At 32.9% G+C, this 18,701-nt stretch overlaps 1 protein-coding gene across 5 annotated transcripts in view; it reads right to left on the reverse strand.

Moving 5' to 3' along the window:
• Positions 1-18,701, reverse strand: part of LOC143084026 (doublecortin domain-containing protein 1-like) — a 66,974-nt gene that overhangs the window by 32,963 nt on the left and 15,310 nt on the right. For all 5 annotated transcript variants that reach the window (XM_076260438.1, XM_076260440.1, XM_076260439.1 and 2 more), the window contains 11 exons: positions 17,872-18,038; positions 16,712-16,804; positions 14,996-15,085; positions 13,957-14,043; positions 12,159-12,269; positions 9,365-9,539; positions 8,285-8,399; positions 4,824-4,962; positions 2,726-2,833; positions 1,240-1,425; positions 903-1,048 (listed from right to left, as the gene is read on the reverse strand). In XM_076260438.1, the coding sequence (XP_076116553.1) occupies positions 903-1,048; positions 1,240-1,425; positions 2,726-2,833; positions 4,824-4,962; positions 8,285-8,399; positions 9,365-9,539; positions 12,159-12,269; positions 13,957-14,043; positions 14,996-15,085; positions 16,712-16,804; positions 17,872-18,038 (1,417 nt within the window). The remainder of the gene's footprint in view (positions 1-902; positions 1,049-1,239; positions 1,426-2,725; positions 2,834-4,823; positions 4,963-8,284; positions 8,400-9,364; positions 9,540-12,158; positions 12,270-13,956; positions 14,044-14,995; positions 15,086-16,711; positions 16,805-17,871; positions 18,039-18,701) is intronic.

Below are 18,701 nucleotides of genomic sequence, written 5' to 3' on the forward strand. Positions count from 1 at the left end.
ATATTATAGCAAGAATTTGACATTTAACTTATTTCTAAGAATTGCAGAAAAAAACACTTTTTTAAACCATTTTGTTTGTTCGTAATTCAAAGTGTACTCCAAAAGATTGCCATGGATGATTTTCTTGAAGTTTTGCATACTTTCTAAATGCTCCCACCTAGGACAGATGGAAATGAGAGAATCTTCTTCAGTTATAGTTTACTAATGCAGATCAATTTGACATTTCAGAATCTAATGCATTCTGGGTAATATTTTTAAAAGTTTACACCAAAATGTTGTGATTGCTTTAAGCAATCTTAACAATGGAAATTAAACCAATGACGTAACATTATTTTAGTTTTGGTCTACATACAATGACATTACAGTAGTATTTATCTACAACTCACCATTTTGTGAATTCTAAGTAATATTTTCAAAATACGCCATATGCTTATACCAACATCATGAATTTCAATCAATCACAAAAGGACTGTTCCATTTAAAATACATGGGACTATGTGAAATCTCAACTAACGGTGAATGTCAAGTACAGTGGAAATGTAAGTGATATTCTAAAGGTGTCTACTCAATTTTGAAAGCGCCTTTCCCTGGTTACAATAATTATTATGTTTAATGGAGCAGTCAAAATTCTAGTGTTACTTTAAGGGGTTAGACCTTGGTTCAGGGAGATAACTCATTAAATCAGTAATGCGTTTGTAAAAGTCAAGTTTCATCAATGTATTTTAAGCATTTACCTGAAACAGAGTGGAAATAATCTATGTTACCTAGAAGCTTAGAATATATTTATGAAAGTGGTTGACACAAACATACTGATGATTTTATGAGTTATCTCCCTTAACCTGGGTCTACCTCCTTAAGTTTCCAAAAAATAAAATCACCTGTAGTCCTTTAGAATCTCATACCTTTGATAAAGTTTTTCCTTTTTCTGTAATGGATCAGCCAGAACAAGATAGATCCTTTGTCCAGGTTTAACTCCATCAGGGGCCATATATCCTTCCTCATCCCCAAACTTGTGTTGTAAATAAGTCAGCAACAGATTCTCATAGGCCTATAAAATACAAATTATATAACTCTCTTAGAGAACCCCTTCACCTCAATATAAGTTAGCAATAGATACTCATAGGCCTATAAAATACAAATTATATCACTCTCAAAAAAACTAACAATATCTTCAACATATTTAAAAATGCAAAAACACAATTATAAATTGTGTAAAATTCAGAGCAAGTGATTATTTACCATACAAGTTAAGGTTCCGTTTGGATTAAACCTCCATTGTTGGTAAGTGTTGGCAGACATCTTCTTCTGCACAGTGACTACAAATCCGTTGAGTGGCGAGTTCTTCCCCGACCATGGTATATCTACTCTTGTGTCGGACACTGTTAGGCAAAGTTGTGGACAGCATTTCGCATATATGTTTCCTTTCTGAAAAAAAATTACATTAAATTTAATTAAAATAAATGGCAAATGTGTCCATATGCCACAGATGATTCTAATGCTTGCAATTATGTAAACTTTTTGTTTTTATAACAAAATTTTTGTCACTATAAAATGTTGTCACTATAAAAAAAGAACCAAAGACTCAAATTGTTGGAAATTGTTTCAGGGCTGTTCCAGAAAATACTATGTCCCCCCCCAGGGAAGGCAATTTTTTTAAATATTATGTGGGTGGTTGTATTTGAAATACCAAAATGCAAAGGGAGTGCTGTTCTAATTAAATTTTATTTCTGTGGGTGGTGGGGGTTAAAAAAAAGTGCCGTCCCTGGGGGGGACATAGTATTTTCTGGAACAGCCCTCAGAATGCAAATACAAATAAATGGAAATATATAATACATGGGAAAGAAATCTCCAATAGCAAAGATCTGGCCTTGAAGGCATAAAACTTTGCTCAATGCTTGGAGCACAAAACATCATTGTAGGAAGAGGTATTACAGTATTATGTAAAACTGTAGGAAGAGGTATTACAGTATTATGTAAAACTGTAGGAAGAGGTATTACAGTATTATGTAAAACTGTAGGAAGAGGTATTACAGTATTATGTAAAACTGTAGGAAGAGTTATAACAGTATTATGTAAAACTGTCGGAAGAGTTATTACAGTATTATGTAAAACTGTAGGAAGAGGTATTACAGTATTATGTAAAACTGTAGGAAGAGGTATTACAGTATTATGTAAAACTGTAGGAAGAGGTATTACAGTATTATGTTAAACTGCAGGAAGGGTTATTACAGTATTATGTAAACTGTAGGAAGAGGTATTACAGTATTATGTAAAATTGTAGGAAGAGGTATTACAGTATTATGTAAAATTGTAGGAAGAGGTATTACAGTATTATGTAAAACTGTAGGAAGAGTTATTACAGTATTATGTAAACTGTAGGAAGAGGTATTACAGTATTATGTAAAACTGTAGGAAGAGGTATTACAGTATTATGTAAAATTGTAGGAAGAGGTATTACAGTATTATGTAAAACTGTAGGAAGAGGTATTACAGTATTATGTAAAACTGCTTTATTGTTAATATTTTCCCAAATATAGAAAAAAATCTTCAAATAAATTTTATAAAACAGGTTTACAACCTCAATGTTTGTGCAATCTTTTTTGTGAAGTTTCTAGGATAAGGTTAAATACTATAGAAATATGCCTTTTTTCTGCATTTATTTTGCCCACTTTTCTCTATTCTTAATCCAGACAATCTAGTATTGATTCATATATATAGATGTTACCTTTGATATAATCCATGACTGTGTTTCCATAGGCCAAAAATCTTTTTGTCCCTTTTTTAGTTTATGATTAACAACAAGCTCTGGGTACAATGCAAAGTCTTCCTTTTTCTGAAAAAAATTAGCAAAAAAACTCAATATAAATAACAAGATGTGATACGAGTGCTAATGAGACAACTCTCCATTCAAGTCTAATGTGTAAAAAAGTCAAAGTATGGCCTTCAACACAGAAACTTGGCAATACATGTTTCAAAACAACTTATTTGTATTTTTATCCATCTAATGAGTTAAGCCGTTTTCAACTGATGTTTATAGTTCGTTCTCATGTTGTACTGTTATACCACTGTCCCAGGTTAGGGGGAGGGTTGGGATCCAGCTAACATGTTTAACCCCGCCACATTATGTATGTATGTGTCTGTCCCAAGTCAGGAGCCTGTAATTCAGTGGTTGTCGTTTGTTTAGTGTTACATATCTGTTTTTCACTCATTTTTTGTACATAAATTTGGCTGTTAGTTTTCTCGTTTGAATTGTTTTACATTGTCATTTCATATGCCTTTTATGGCTGACTATGCTGTATGGGCTTTGCTCATGGTTAAAGGTCTTACAGTGACCTATAGTTGTTAATTTCTGTGTCATTTGGTCTCTTGTGGAAAGTTGTCTCATTGACAATCATACCATATCTTCTTTTTTTATATTATATATTTTTGTGCTTCATAATAATCTTTCGAAATAAGCCACTATGTGGTACGGTTTTTGTTTATTATTGGAGGCTGTATGGTGATCTATTGTTGTTCACAATTATGGCATGTGGTCTCTGGTGGAGTGTGGTCTCATTGGCGAATATACAACGTCTTCTTATTTTTATAATTATAGATTGAAACTGGAAATGGACTAAATATGAATTGGACTGGAAATGAATTAATTATAGATCAAACTTGAAATGGACTAAATATGGATTGGACTGAAAATGGAAATAAACAGCTGCGCCATGAGCGCATGATACGCCCGACGTCTTGTGTGGAAGTTTTATGCAATAATCATAAATAGTTTCTGAGGAAGTTTTAAGCAATAACCATTTATTGTTTTTGAGACACGGCGGGACATGTGAAAACCCCCCACCCTGTTTTTTTATTACAAATATCACTAAAATAAAATTTTGAATCAAACCAAAAAGTATACAGATCTTTAAATTAGTATAACAAAGAAGTGTGTACAGTTTCAAGCAATAATCATAATTTGTTTTTGAGATACGGCGCGACATGTAAACAAAACCCTCCCCTTTTTTACAAAATACTCAATAACTCAAAAATAAAATTTTGAGTAATCACCAAAAAGTATACAGATCTTTAGATTAATATAACAAAGAAGTGTGTAAAGTTTTAAGCAATAATCATAAATCGTTTTTGAGATACGGCACGACATGTAAAAAACCCCTCCCCCTTTTTTACAAAATACTCAATAACTCAAGAATGAAATTTTGAATCATCACCAAAAAGTATACAGATCTTTAGATTAATATAACAAAGAAGTGTGTAAAGTTTTAAGCAATAATCATAAATCGTTTTTGAGATACGGCGCAACATGTAAAAAAACCCTCCCCCTTTTTTACAAAATACTCAAAAACTCAAAAATGAAATTTTGAATCATCACCAAAAAGTATACAGATATTAAGATTAATATAACTAAGAAGTGTTTAAAGTTTTAAGCCAAAATCAAGAATCGTTTTTGAGATACGGTGCGACATGTGAAAAAAAAACACACCCCTGTTTTAGTTACAAAGTGCCGTAACTCAAAAAGTTAAAATCTTATTTTCACCAAAAAGTATACAGATCATTTGACCATCATAAGAAACAACTATATTAAGTTTCATGAAATTTGGATAAGTCGTTCTCAAGTTACGGTGCGACATGTTTACGCCGGACAGACGGACAGACGGACGGACGGACGGACGGACAGACGGACGGACGGACACCGGACATTTGTATACCATAATACGTCCCGTCAAAATTTTGACGGGCGTATAAAAACTATGTATTGAACAGTAATTGGACCAACCTTAGATTGTAGGTAATGAGATGTATTGAACAGTAATTGGACCAACCTTAGATTGTAGGTAATGAGATCTTGAGTCCACTTCTGATGAACCTGCCAAATCAACAGCTCTAGCCTTCTCATACTCATTAGACTTGGCAGGATATGTTGGAGGGAAGCCTATGTGGACATCCCATTCATTTTGCATACTGAAAAATAAAAAAAGTCATTAGAAAGAAACTATGTGAATATACATTCATTTTGTAAACTGAAAGAAGTTAAAGAATTTGAGAAGGAACTTAATTAAAATTCCCTAAAAACAAATCCTTTGACCTAGATATGGCTGTACTAATTGCCACTCAACTTTTATACACCATTTAGCTATAAATAACAAGAAATCAAAATGACATAGAAGTTTTACAACTGTAGGTCACCTGACAACCTTCAACAATAAGCAAAACCTATACCACATAGTAAAAGGCCCCGAAATGACAAATGTAAAATAATTCCAGCTAGAAAATTAACATCCTGATTTATGTACAAAACAATAAACGAAAAACAAATATGACATACAACAACATACGACAACAGTTGGATTACAGGCTTCTGACAGGCACATACAGAATGTGGCATGGTAAAACATGTTGGCTGGTTCCATATCCTCCCCCTGGGACAGTAATAGGCTTCTGACAGACACATACAGAATGTGGCATGGTAAAACATGTTGGCTGGTCCCATACCCTCCCCCTGGGACAGTAATAGGCTTCTGACAGACACATACAGAATGTGGCATGGTAAAACATGTTGGCTGGTCCCATACCCTCCCTGGGACAGTAATAGGCTTCTGACAGACACATACAGAATGTGGCATGGTAAAACATATTGGCTGGTTCCATACCCTCACCCTGGGACAGTAATAGGCTTCTGACAGACACATACAGAATGTGGCATGGTAAAACATGTTGGCTGGTCCCATACCCTCCCCCTGGAACAGTAATAGGCTTCTGACAGGCACATACAGAATGTGGCATGGTAAAACATGTTGGCTGGTCCCATACCCTTCCCCTCGGACAGTAATAGGCTTCTGACAGACACATACAGAATGTGGCATGGTAAAACATGTAGGCTGGTCCCATACACTCCCCCTGGGACAGTAATAGGCTTCTGACAGACACATACAGAATGTGGCATGGTAAAATATGTTGGCTGGTTCCATACCCTCCCCCTGGGACAGTAATAGGCTTCTGACAGACACATACAGAATGTGGCATGGTAAAACATGTTGTCTGGTCCCATACCCTCCACATAACCTGGGACAGTAATAAGCTTATTACTATGAAACAATCCATCATGTTCATGAGTAAACCAACTCTCCCACTCCTCAATACTATTTGAGTATTGTAATCCAACTTATTTTCGAAGACACTTTCTAGTCCACTTCACGGCAATTTAGTTTGCAATTGTCTAATTTACTTGATGTAGTTTAATAAGGAGAGATTCTAAATTACATATTCGTAATGATTTATATTCGCCTTATTTTTTACAGTAATTTGTTTATCTCCCCTCGTTTTTCTTAAAGCAAATAGATAGGTATTATACCGTATTTGGCCGTGTATAGTACGCATTTATGTATAGTCCACACCCCCTTTCCATCCCCTTAAAATTGAGAAAAAAAGTTTTTTTTACAATTTTTTTTTTTTTTTTTTTTCTTTATAAAAGACTAGTTCAGTGTAAAAATCGATTGAAAGGGACCTATTCTCCATGTATTTTATAAAAAAAAACAATTGTTTTATTTATTTCATGAAAAATAATGAAATGGTAGAGCTTTTCATCAGGTAATTTATATTAAATAATTTTATAAAAGTAGTTATTAATCAAAAGATCCATGTTAAAATCAACATTTGTCTAAGTATGTCCAAGCTGATATATAATATAGACAGAAATAATTTGAATATTATGGAACAAAAGAAAAAAGAGATCAAACATTTCTCTAAATTAATTAGCTGTAATCAAAATGTTAAAACTATTCAATCTTATATAATCTTTTCATTGATCATGTTTTTTTTCCCCTGGGATTATAATATTTAACACCTGTCAAAACTTGACATCATTATTTAATTGCTACACACCCATACTTAATCCTTAATTACCCCTCTTGATTACCTTTGCAGGATGTCACACCTTTACTTTGAATAATCAATTTTGAAGAGAAAAGTTAAAAAAGAATAAAAGAATAAGAATTAAATGAAATAAATATAATAAACGTCTCCATCATATACAATATATATTATTAATGCAGAAAAAACGAAATAAAAAAAATTAAAATTTTTTTTTTTTTATAAAATTTCAAAAACCGTCTATAGTTGTGTATAATCCGCACCCCTTGTACAAACTACATATTTAAGGAAAAAAAGTGCGGACTATACATGCCAAATTACTACACTTGCATCAAGTTTTAAGAATATTATTTCAGCTGTTTGGAAGGAGTTACTCTTCCAATGCATCTGGTCATTTAGACAGACAGATAAAGAAATATAGATTTCATCACTGCATCAAGTGTTACGATATTTCACCACCCGAGACAGTTAAAGGACAAGGTTCACTTATGGCACAAAATGGCCTAAAATATCAACTTTATCATGGAACACCAAAAAGGTCACAATTTGGTTTGTAAATGGGTCTATTTTAAGAGTCGTAATGCTAAATAAATCAGTTCTTTTCATAAAAGTACATTATATTCTCCAAAGTAGGCCCATTTTTGGGAATTTGTCAAAATATGATGATTTTGAGCAATTTTCAGACCTAAAAGCGTTTGGAAATCCTTGGCCCCCACCGTCAATCCAAAATGTTTTGAAGCCAAAAGAATTTTAATATAGAATTCATCAACATAAAAACTTTTTGGATCGTGGATGACGGCCAAGGTTATTTATGCCAAAAATAATTAAAATTATGAAAAAAATTTAAGGGTTCATAGCTTCATAAATTTTAAAGGAAGATGCCAAAAAAAGTATTATCATAAGTATTTTTATGTGAAATTTGTAAATTTTTTTCTTGATTTAAAAAACTTCAAAGGGGATATGGGATATACAATAAGATACATATAGCAACAGCTAGTAGGCAATTATTGACATCAAAACCATAGACATCTTGAAAATCATGACTAATGCATTATGGACTAGTATCTTTGTATTTCTAATTTGTAGTTTCGGCAAACGTGGGTCCCCTGAATTGGAAATTTTTAAAAAGAATATTTAGTATAGCAAGAATGAAATCTATCACATGTTCACAACAACAATAAATTTTTTAAATTTAAAACATGATTTGAGAAATATCATAATGGTGGATTCACAATAGGAAATTCTGAAAAACTTTAAAAAAAAAAATTGATGTCATAATTGAAATTCAAAATAATCATTTTCCGAGAACAAAGTTTTCTCTAGTTCTCATCCCGTTAGAGACATGTAAAAATAGCATGAAAATTACCTCACTCCCCCTTTTCTAAGTAGATGAAACATTTTGAATAAATCTTACTTGTAATCGGTATAGTCATGTAATGAATCTGTCATTAATTGTTTTCTGATACACAAAGTTTTGTCTCCCATATCATAACACTCGGCTTCATCAAACTGTATCTGTAGCATCCAAGCTGTAAAAACAAACATTATCATATGAAACAAAGAATATTATATTTAATATGTTCAAAAATCTATGATAAATTTTACATATAACCCAGATGTAAGTTGTATTTAAAACACTACATGACGCAAGTTAAATTTAATATGTACCAAGATTCAAATTAAATTTAATAAGTACCAAGATGCAAGTTAAATTTAATATGTACCGAGATGCAAGTTAAATTTAATATGTACCAAGATTTATGTTAAATTTTATACTTTTTTTAAGTTGCTTTTTGTTTAATCTTATAAGTGTCTCTTCATGACATGACCTCTTAATTTGTGACTCAATTTTTTTTTCTGGTGAGGTTTATCTAATTTGAAATCTATGCATTTAAAACAAACAAAACTTACTAAATGGATTTATTAATGGTTCTCAGAAAGACACTCATATGATCAACACTTACTGAATGGATTTATAAATGGTTCCCCAAAAGACACCCATATAAACATCACTAACTAAATGGATTTATAAATGGTTCTCCAAAAGACACCCATATAAACAACACTTACTAAATGGATTTATAAATGGTTCCCCAAAAGACACCCATATAAACAAAACTTACTAAATGGATTTATAAATGGTTCCCCAAACGACACCCATATAAACAACACTTACTGAATGGATTTATAAATGGTTCCCCAAACGACACCCATATAAACAACACTTACTAAATGGATTTATAAATTATTCTCCAATTGACACCCATATAAACAACACTTACTGAATGGACTTATAAATGGTTCTCCAAAAGACACCCATATAAACAACACTTTCTAAATGGATTTATAAATGGTTCTCCAAAAGACACCCATATAAACAACACTTTCTAAATGGATTTATAAATGGTTCTCCAAAAGACACCCATATAAACAACACTTTCTAAATGGATTTATAAATGGTTCTCCAAAAGACACCCATATAAACAACACTTACTAAATGGATTTATAAATGGTTCTCCAAAAGACACCCATATTTCCTGATCGTATTCCAAGGTGAAGACATCTTTGATATCATTCCCGTACTGATCATATATATTAGAGGCTACAGGAAGGATCTTTGGTCTGACAGGGTTGGCTAGTAGTCTGTTGGATGACAAATCATCTAAAAGCTGAAAAAGTAATTAAGGCTGTTAAATAGTGAAATCTTCTGACCTGAAATTGTCAACTTTAGGTTGCACTTTGTAAATACAGCTGTTTCTCTAAACAGGCCTCTTTTGGGGAGATCTTGAATATTCATAGAAAATTAATTTTGTTTACATACTGGTTCCCAGTAATGCTCTGTGTTCCATCTCACAGAGACATAACTTCTTCTGACCTGAAATTGTCAACTTTAGGTTGCACTTTGTAAATACAGCTGTTTCTCTAAACACGCCTCTTTTGGGGAGATCTTGAATATTCATAGAAAATTAATTTTGTTTACATACTGGTTCCCAGTAATGCTCTGTGTTCCATCTCACAGACACATAACTTCTTCTGACCTGAAATTGTCAACTTTCGGTTGCACTTTGTAAATACAGCTGTTTCTCTAAATACGCCTCTTTTGGGGAGATCTTGAATATTCCTGGGAACAGTATATCTAACGGGAAATGAATCGGATACGCTTTTCAGTATAAAGTTGATAAAATCTCGGACACTCCGAGACTTCCCGAGATTTATGGATATTGATAGCGTCTGACTGAAATTTTATAGGAATTGCTCATTAAATAAACCACATAACTCTAATCGGAAATAAATACATGTTTAATCATTTAGTAGATGTATTTTGTCATATAAAATTACCAAAAAAAGCTTGATTTTTTTTATGTGAAGTGCTTTATAATAGTTTCGGAATTTGTAAATCATCGCGGCAATGGCCGCCATTTTTTTATTACCTTGTTTGCATTCAACACAAATCTGTGATGAAATGCTTGCGATTTTATCAAATTTGAAGTGGCAGAATACAAGTTTGATACATTTGCAACACGATAAAACTAGATTGAATTACATTTTATTGATATTATTAGAAATTATAAGGATAACAGCGAATCCGTTTTAAACACATGTTCGTTTCCGTATCGTATCATTATTAACTTTAATTAGCCCTGACGATAAAATCGACTACAATCTGGTAGTGTCAAGTCCCGTTAATATATATGTTCCTGAATATTCATAGAAAATTAATTTTGTTTACATATTGGTTCCCAGTAATGCTCTGTGTTCCATCTCACAGAAACTTGGGAATGTTACCAGTAAATATACATGTGCATATTGTTTACATTGAAATCTGTGGTAACCTTTCATTTGAGGTAGGGGTAGTTAAGAAAATTAGTGTTAGTTTAAACTCTGAGAAGTTCAGGGCATATAAACGTTGAAAATATGCCGCACAGCCCTATATTTTTACCTTTGAAAAAAAATTGTGGTGCATATGAACTTTCAATTCTAGGATAACATTTTTTTCAAAACTTCATAGTAAAAGTGGTACAGTTTTAGCCATAAAAGGAGTTCCTATGGGAAATTGCATTGTCAATATTTACAGAAATGCAACCTTTAAGTTAATACTATGATTTTAATAAATTTTTTAGATTAAAGACTCTTATTTCTGGGTTCTTAAACAATGAAGAATGATCTAGACTGAACGTGTTATGCAATTAAATATTTGGAAAATAACTTAGTCTGCAAGTCTGGAAAGAGGGGGGGGGAGAGAGATACCAACTCATAGATTAAATAAACTGACAACGCCATGGCTAAAAAATAAAAATAACAAGAATGTGTCCTCAGTACACGAATGCCCCACTCGCACTATCATTTTCCATGTTCAGTGGACCGTGAAATTGGGTTTAAAACTCTAATTTGGCATTAAAATTAGAAAGATCATATCATAGGGAACATGTGTACTAAGTTTGAAGTAGATTGGACTTCAACTTCATCAAAAACTACCTTGACCAAAAACTTTAACCTGGAGCGGGACAGACGGACGAACGGACAGACAGACGGACGGACGGACGGTACGACGGACGGACGGACGGACGGACGCACAGACCAGAAAACATAATGCCCCTCTACTATCGTAGGTGGGGCATAAAAATGAGAAAAAAAACCACATTTGAGACGAAAACACTATCTTCACAGGGTTCCAAATTCCATAAAAAGTTCCAATTGCCAGAGGCCAGCAAAGTCTGATGAGGGCTTGTGAAACCCATCACATAGTTGAAATATTGTGTTTGTGTATAACTACCGGTATGTCAGTCGTTCATTTCTCTGAGGTGTATGTATTATTGTATTACTATTTTCGTTGTCTTTATTGGTTTCAAATGTGCATGCTCTGGAAAATTGTAAACATCATGGTTTCCCCCGAATAATTCTATTGGTCAATTCCTAATGCATAAGCCAATTAGCGACAACATTTTAGAATGTTCAATTTCTACTACTATTTCTGGAAGTTGATACCACAATCCAATCAGTAGACATTTCACAAACAACTTTGTTGAAATCAAAATGAAAGAAGTAGGAAAATTTGACAATTGGGTCAATTTCTGCATGTAGATCTGAAATTCTTTTAATTCCTTTTTTGTAAAAGTAAAAGAATTTGTTTAAAAAAATTGTGTATGGAAACTTTAAATGAGCAGAAAGGAGAGGTCTAGAAAGCAGGATTTGGTTTTATTTACCCCTAGAGCTTCTGGTGGCCTTTAGTGGCCCCCAGATCCCTTGCTGTAGGCACAACTCCCCCCCCCCATCATTATATAACTTACCCTCTGTAGAATTTTCTGTTTAGCATCGTGCCCACCTTCAATACCTTTCATAGCACCAGACAAATTAAAGTAGAAGTCCATACCACCTTCAACAATTCCATTCTCATAAACCTACAATACCAATATAAATATTTATCCTCAGAAAATATAATGATAATATTAGTTACATAGTGTGCTAGTGACCTAATACGGTATATATGGGGTCAGTAAATTCCATATGGGGTGAGAGCGAAGCTCGAATCCCCATATAGAATTTACTGACCCCATATATACCGTATTACGTCACTAGCACACTATGTAACGAATTTATCTTACCGACTATCTTAACGTGTAAAATCTAGACTTGTGATCTATCAAAATGACCAAGCCAGTCTTCAATACTGTTAGCATTAAGAAACTACTTCCATTGATCCTACAAGAATAGCCAACGATAACAACGTGTGAGGTTTAAATGTGTTTAATGAATTTATTTCAATCTTAATCATCAATTTCTTCGTCTGTTGAAACCTTTAAGATTTTTTCTCAGTTCCGTTGTGTTTTTATAAAGGGACGTAACACCCCTACTAACCGTGTATGAAATAAGCCCCCCTCCCTACTACCTAATATGGTATATAAAGGGACGTAACTCCACTACTAACCGTGTATGAAATAAGTCCCGCCTCCATTCTAACCTAATATCAAATATACACGGTCTTCACGCGAACGCTTTTAACCAATCACATTCCTAGAAATGTATAGGAGGTAAGATAAATGAGTTTCTCCAATTCTTCGTCAATTTATCCCTATCTGCACCCATAGTATAAAAAGAACTTAATCAACGTGTGGTTCGTTTGATCTCAGTTCTTCATTGGTTAAAATCTGATTACGACGTCGAATTTTCTTACTTTCCTCTCAATCTCCTATTGTGATGGCATGAAAAAAGATGACCATGCCTAATGACGTCACGTAGAAAGAACACATCTTTTTGCAGATCACTCGAAAAGAAGGAAATTTTGCCTGCTTATTATTTGAAAATCATTAGAGAAAAGATTCCACCACCAAATCTCGTGTAATACGATATTTATCCACTCTCGACAGTTAAATTTTAAATATTTAAAACACTTGGCGAGCCTCACGTTTAAAATTTGAAAATTTCGAGTCTTGAGTGGATAAATATCGTTTCACACTCGATGCAGTGGTAGAATTTATATATGCAAAAATATAAACAATATTCAACAATTAACAGATACATAAAAAAATGTGTATGAGTTTTGGAATATGAACAAAAATTGTGAAGCTGGCCTCTTTGTTTCAAAGGGAAAACAAATAAAAGTCGTTTTTCCTACAGTGCATGAATAATTTCTTTATCCTAGGTTTAATTTTTATGCTAAAATGTATTTTTTTCTACTTTCCAACCAAAGGATTTGTTTTTTAATGAAATCTACATGACTTAAATGATTTCCAAGGAATGGCTTCAATTTTACCACTGGAAACTTGTTTTTAATAGCTTTCTTGTAAGCAGAACACTCTTTCAAGGGAATAATGATAGCAAACACACTTGGGAGATATATACTCCATATTCAGGCGCAGCTGGAATGCTGCTACATAGAAATGGTAAGTTCACAATTAGGAAACCTCATATCATCCTTTTTGTCGTAAATAATCAGTCTTCACGCTGAACTGCAAAATCTACAGGCCCGCAGCTCAATTTTTGAAAAATTTTAGTTAGTGTTGGCCTGTAGGTCAGAATTTTACAGGCCTGAGAGCAATTTTACCAGCCTGGGCTGCCACTCGGCGTGAAGACTGAAGAATTACTAACCTTTAATCTTAGTCCTTTTCTACCAACCAGACGATGATCAAATTTGAATTCCTTGATATGTCCCATGGTAAAGTTTGATCCTTCATTCTAAAAACAATGATCAAAATAATTCAAGGTCAAATGTAAATTTATTTGCTTATTTGATGTTAAAAGACTTACACCTAAATTCAAATGTAATTGATTACATTAGGTTACTCGTCTTTAAAGTAATCATGATTACTTTAGATAACTTATAATTACATTGAATACTTTTAAAACATTTGATTCTCATATAAAAAAGTTAATCTGAGCAAAAATTTTGTTTATATTTTGAAAATAAACAACGAAGTTATTTATAAGAACTTCGGAAAGGAGCATGTAATATTTGTATTTTTTTTATCTTTATTCCGTAATATTTGTATTGCTTGGTGACATAATTAATATAATGTTACTTAATAGATTACTTTCAATGTAAATGCTGTGCCTTCTCTGTTTATAACAAGGTTGAGGAAACTTGCGACTGGGGTGATGAAATTTATAAACACTTCTTGTTATGGTGGCCTTGGGCTGTTTTCTGCTCTTTGGTAGGTAGCTGTCTTTTTTACCTATTCATCTTTAAATTTGCACGCCATTTTTCCCAACCAATGAACAAGGGAAATAATCCAATCATTAAAAATATGAGTAAACTACGTCCACAGCAAGATAGCAAGATAGAAAGTACTACCCAAAATCATGTCACAAAAATATAAAATAGAAATACCAACCTATCTATCTTCTTTTTTTTATGATGTAATCTTAAACAGACACATATTTGTTTGGAGCCTAATATACATATCAAACCCACAAACTAAAAAGTCGTAATTTAATGCAGGCCAAATTTTTGTGATTAATTTAAGATTAAATATTCACATTTTTCCTGTCCATAATTCCTTGCTCCCTTCAAAGATTAAATTGATGTGAGGGGATATTTCTGCAATTTTATTTTAATCCTGAAAATAAAACCCTGACAGTAGAGTACATTAATAATGCAACAAAGTTTACAATAATAATAAATACATACCTTTTCTCTTTGTTGTAGTTGTTGTATATTTTCTAACTTTGCCTGTAAATCTTGCTTTGTTTCATTTAAATTCTCTATTTCAGCTTCAGCCTAAAACAGAATAAAGGTAAATGAGTTTAGAAGGACACACAGAAATGTCTCATATGGTTAAATTTATATATTTTGTAGAACCCTAAATCTTGACTGTTATTGACACTTAATGTGGTTGAAAACAGTCGACGTTGATCACCAGAAAATTTAAGCCAACCGTTCAAGGGTTGTACAGCCAGTCAAGGTCGTTAAAAACTTCCATTTGTTAAAAAAATCTTTTAATAGAATCTTCTGTCTAAGTTTTTGTGACATTCCATAAGAAGGACAGTATGCCCAACTTGCATTATCAGGTTTATATAGTCAGAGAACTTTGAAATTTTGCTTAAAACCCAAATTTAGCATAAATATTATTGTGCGAAGGCTAGCTGAAACCTGCCTTTGAGTCCAGATTTTCTCAATCAGTTAAAAACCTATTGGTGTCCTTTGGCTGTTTTTTTGCTCTTTAGGTGGGTTGTTGTCTCTTCGACGCATTTCTCGTTTCAATTAATTTTTCTTGAAGGTGATGACCCTTTAGTTCTATCTTAAAGTGTTCACATATCCCAAGTTGTTCTCTTAGCCTGTGTTTGTAGTACATTATAGATTTTAATGAACGTAAAAAGTGTATCACTGGTTAGTTATACAATAACAATTTAAATAGTTGTTTTTTTTTAAGTTTTCTTTCAAGATGAATGTAGCAGACACATTTGTTCATGCCTCCTTACAATACAAGAACTACTATATTTTTTGACAAACTAGTCAAAACATTTACTAAATTTTATCATCGGTATAAGGACATCATTCGTAAATATAGCTCAACATGCAGACTTCTTATACGTTCAGGTATTTCACATCCAATTTGTTATGGAAATATTCTTTATAAAGCACAAAGGTGTCAGTACTCACCTCAAAAACTAACAAAACCTTTGAATAGACTTATTAAGAAGGGATATAGTTACGATACTGTTGTCAGGTCATTAAAGATTGCATATTTTGGCGTTAATATTGATTCACTTATAGGGTCTTTGCATCGGAACTAAACACATTTATTCAAAAACCAGTTGTTGGCATGACACGGGTTATGTTCTTTTCATATATGTTATGATGGTATGATACTAAACCCCTAACGGGAAGGATTGTGCCTGATTTTCATATGATGAAATCATAATCTTTCAGTCAGTTTAATTGAAGTCTGGAGCTGGCATGTCAATTAACTGCTAGTAGTCTGTTGAGATCTCACAAACATGTTTAACCCCGCCACATTTTTGCGCCTGTCCCAAGTCAGGAGCCTCTGGCCTTTGTTAGTCTTGTATTATTTTAATTTTAGTTTCTTGTGTACAATTTGGAAATTAGTATGGCGTTCATTATCACTGAAATAGTATATATTTGTTTAGGGGCCAGCTGAAGGACGCCTCCGGGTGCGGGAATTTCTCGCTACATTGAAGACCTGTTGGTGACCTTCTGCTGTTGTTTTTTCTATGGTCAGGTTGTTGTCTCTTTGGCACATGCCCCATTTCCATTCTCAATTTTACTATTGTCACAGTAACCTTATTAATTTTTACCTTCTCTATCAACAATAGAATGCCTCCTTACAATACTAGAACTTCTAAATCTTAACTATATTGTAACAGTAACTTAATTAATTGTTACCTTCTCTATATGTGCTTCTATTTCTTCTTTTTTCATGGACAGTATAACAGTCATTGTGATCTTTTCTTTGTTTCCATCCAAAGCACATTGTAACTGAAATAGAAAATAAAAAGTCAATCATTTGTAAATAGAAAATAACGATGTTGGCAAATATCACATAAATATCAGGACTAGTACTTTCAAATGTGTTGAAGGCTGTGACCTATAGTTGTTAATTTCTGTGTCATTTTGTCTGTTGTTGAGAGTTGTCTCATTGGCAAATTAGGCTGTCTTTTTTAAATTGTTTTAGATTTGTCGTTTCTGGTCCTTTTATAGCTGACTATGCAATATGGGCTTTGCTCATTGTTGAAGGCCATACAGTGACCTATAATTTTAAATTTCTGTGTCATTTTGGTGTCTTGTGGAGAGTTGTCTCATTGGCAATCATACCACATCTTCTTTCTTATATTTACTTTGAACTAGACACACTAAGCCTGATTTTTAAAATGCTAGTTCAAAATTAAGACTTTTCAACCTACCATTAGACACATAATTCTACCTAGTCTTTGCAGTAACTTCTAAATGCAGTGGGTTTGAGAAGAAAAAGCAAATATCTAATTTAAATTTTATTGTTTGACCTGAACCAGGATTGAACCCACAACCCCTTTTGTATGAAGAAAATTCCTCTTATTAACATAATATTTCTTAGAACAGGAGGAATTATCCCCTCTTTGTGATTCTTAGAAAAATCTAAAATACCTTTCTCTAAATTATTTAAGTCTTAAGATATCTCTCTTTGTATTTCATATTAAAAGTATACAGAAAGTTTCATTTTCCCTTGATATCTTTAAGCATCATTTGTATTTGAATACCAGCCATGCTTTGTATTTTATCAAGTATGAAGTGGAACTTAATTACCTTTCATATTCCACCAAGTAAGAAGTTAGTAAGGCTTACCTTCCCTTTGAATTACATAAAAAAAGAAGTAACTTACTTCCCTATATTATTTTACCAAGTATGAAGCAGTAAGAATTACCTCCCCTTTGAATAAAATCAATGAGAATAACTTACCTCCCTCTACTATTTACCAAGTAAGACACTTACCTCCCTTTCTATTATATCAAGTAAGAAGTCTTAAGAATTACCTCCCCTTTGAATAAAATCAATGAGAAGTGACTTACCTCCCCTTTATATTTTCCAGCATCATCCATCCTACTAATGACTACAGATCTCATGGTTCTGATGTAACTGTAAGCTGCTATAGCATTAAATGCTTCTCCAATAGATACCCATAGTGGGCCACGAATAGGGGTACTACCTGGCTGGAAACAGTCATCCAAAATTGGAGCTGAAAAAGAGTCAAAAGATTTAAATCATAGGCACTGGTAAAGTGTCCCGTACTCCCTGGTCGGAAACAGTCAAAATTTGTAGCTAAAAAAAAGATCAAAAATCAGAGCTGATGAAAGTCAAAAAGATTTAGCCACTGATACTGTTTACTTCACTCCCTGGTTAAAAACCCTCATCTAAAATAGCAGCAGAAAAAAGTCAAAAGTGAGTTGATAGGTTTAACAAAAATATAAAAATTTCCATCCAAGCTGACAATTTGACATGTAAATTAACTCACCATCATTGAAATCTGATATCACACACAAATGTATAATAATACACATAAATTAACTCACCATCATTGAGATCTGATATCTCATACAAATGTATAATAATACACATAAATTAACTCATCATCATTGAGATCTGATATCACACACAAATGTATATGACTGTTTCCACAGTAAAGAGGACCAATCCATATGTTCATTTGAAACATCTATGATATTTTATTGAGAAACCGGATGTTTTCATATAGGTGCTTTTTAGAAAGAAGACATCATAGAGAGACATTTAAAACAATATATGATTCATTGACAACTCGTTAAAAAAAATCCTAGCCATTTATATCTCAGGATGCCATTAATTGTACACACCAAAATTGTGACATTATTGCATGTGTATA

This window comes from Mytilus galloprovincialis, chromosome 7 (genome assembly GCF_965363235.1).
Source record: "Mytilus galloprovincialis chromosome 7, xbMytGall1.hap1.1, whole genome shotgun sequence".
Taxonomy (NCBI): domain Eukaryota; kingdom Metazoa; phylum Mollusca; class Bivalvia; order Mytilida; family Mytilidae; genus Mytilus; species Mytilus galloprovincialis.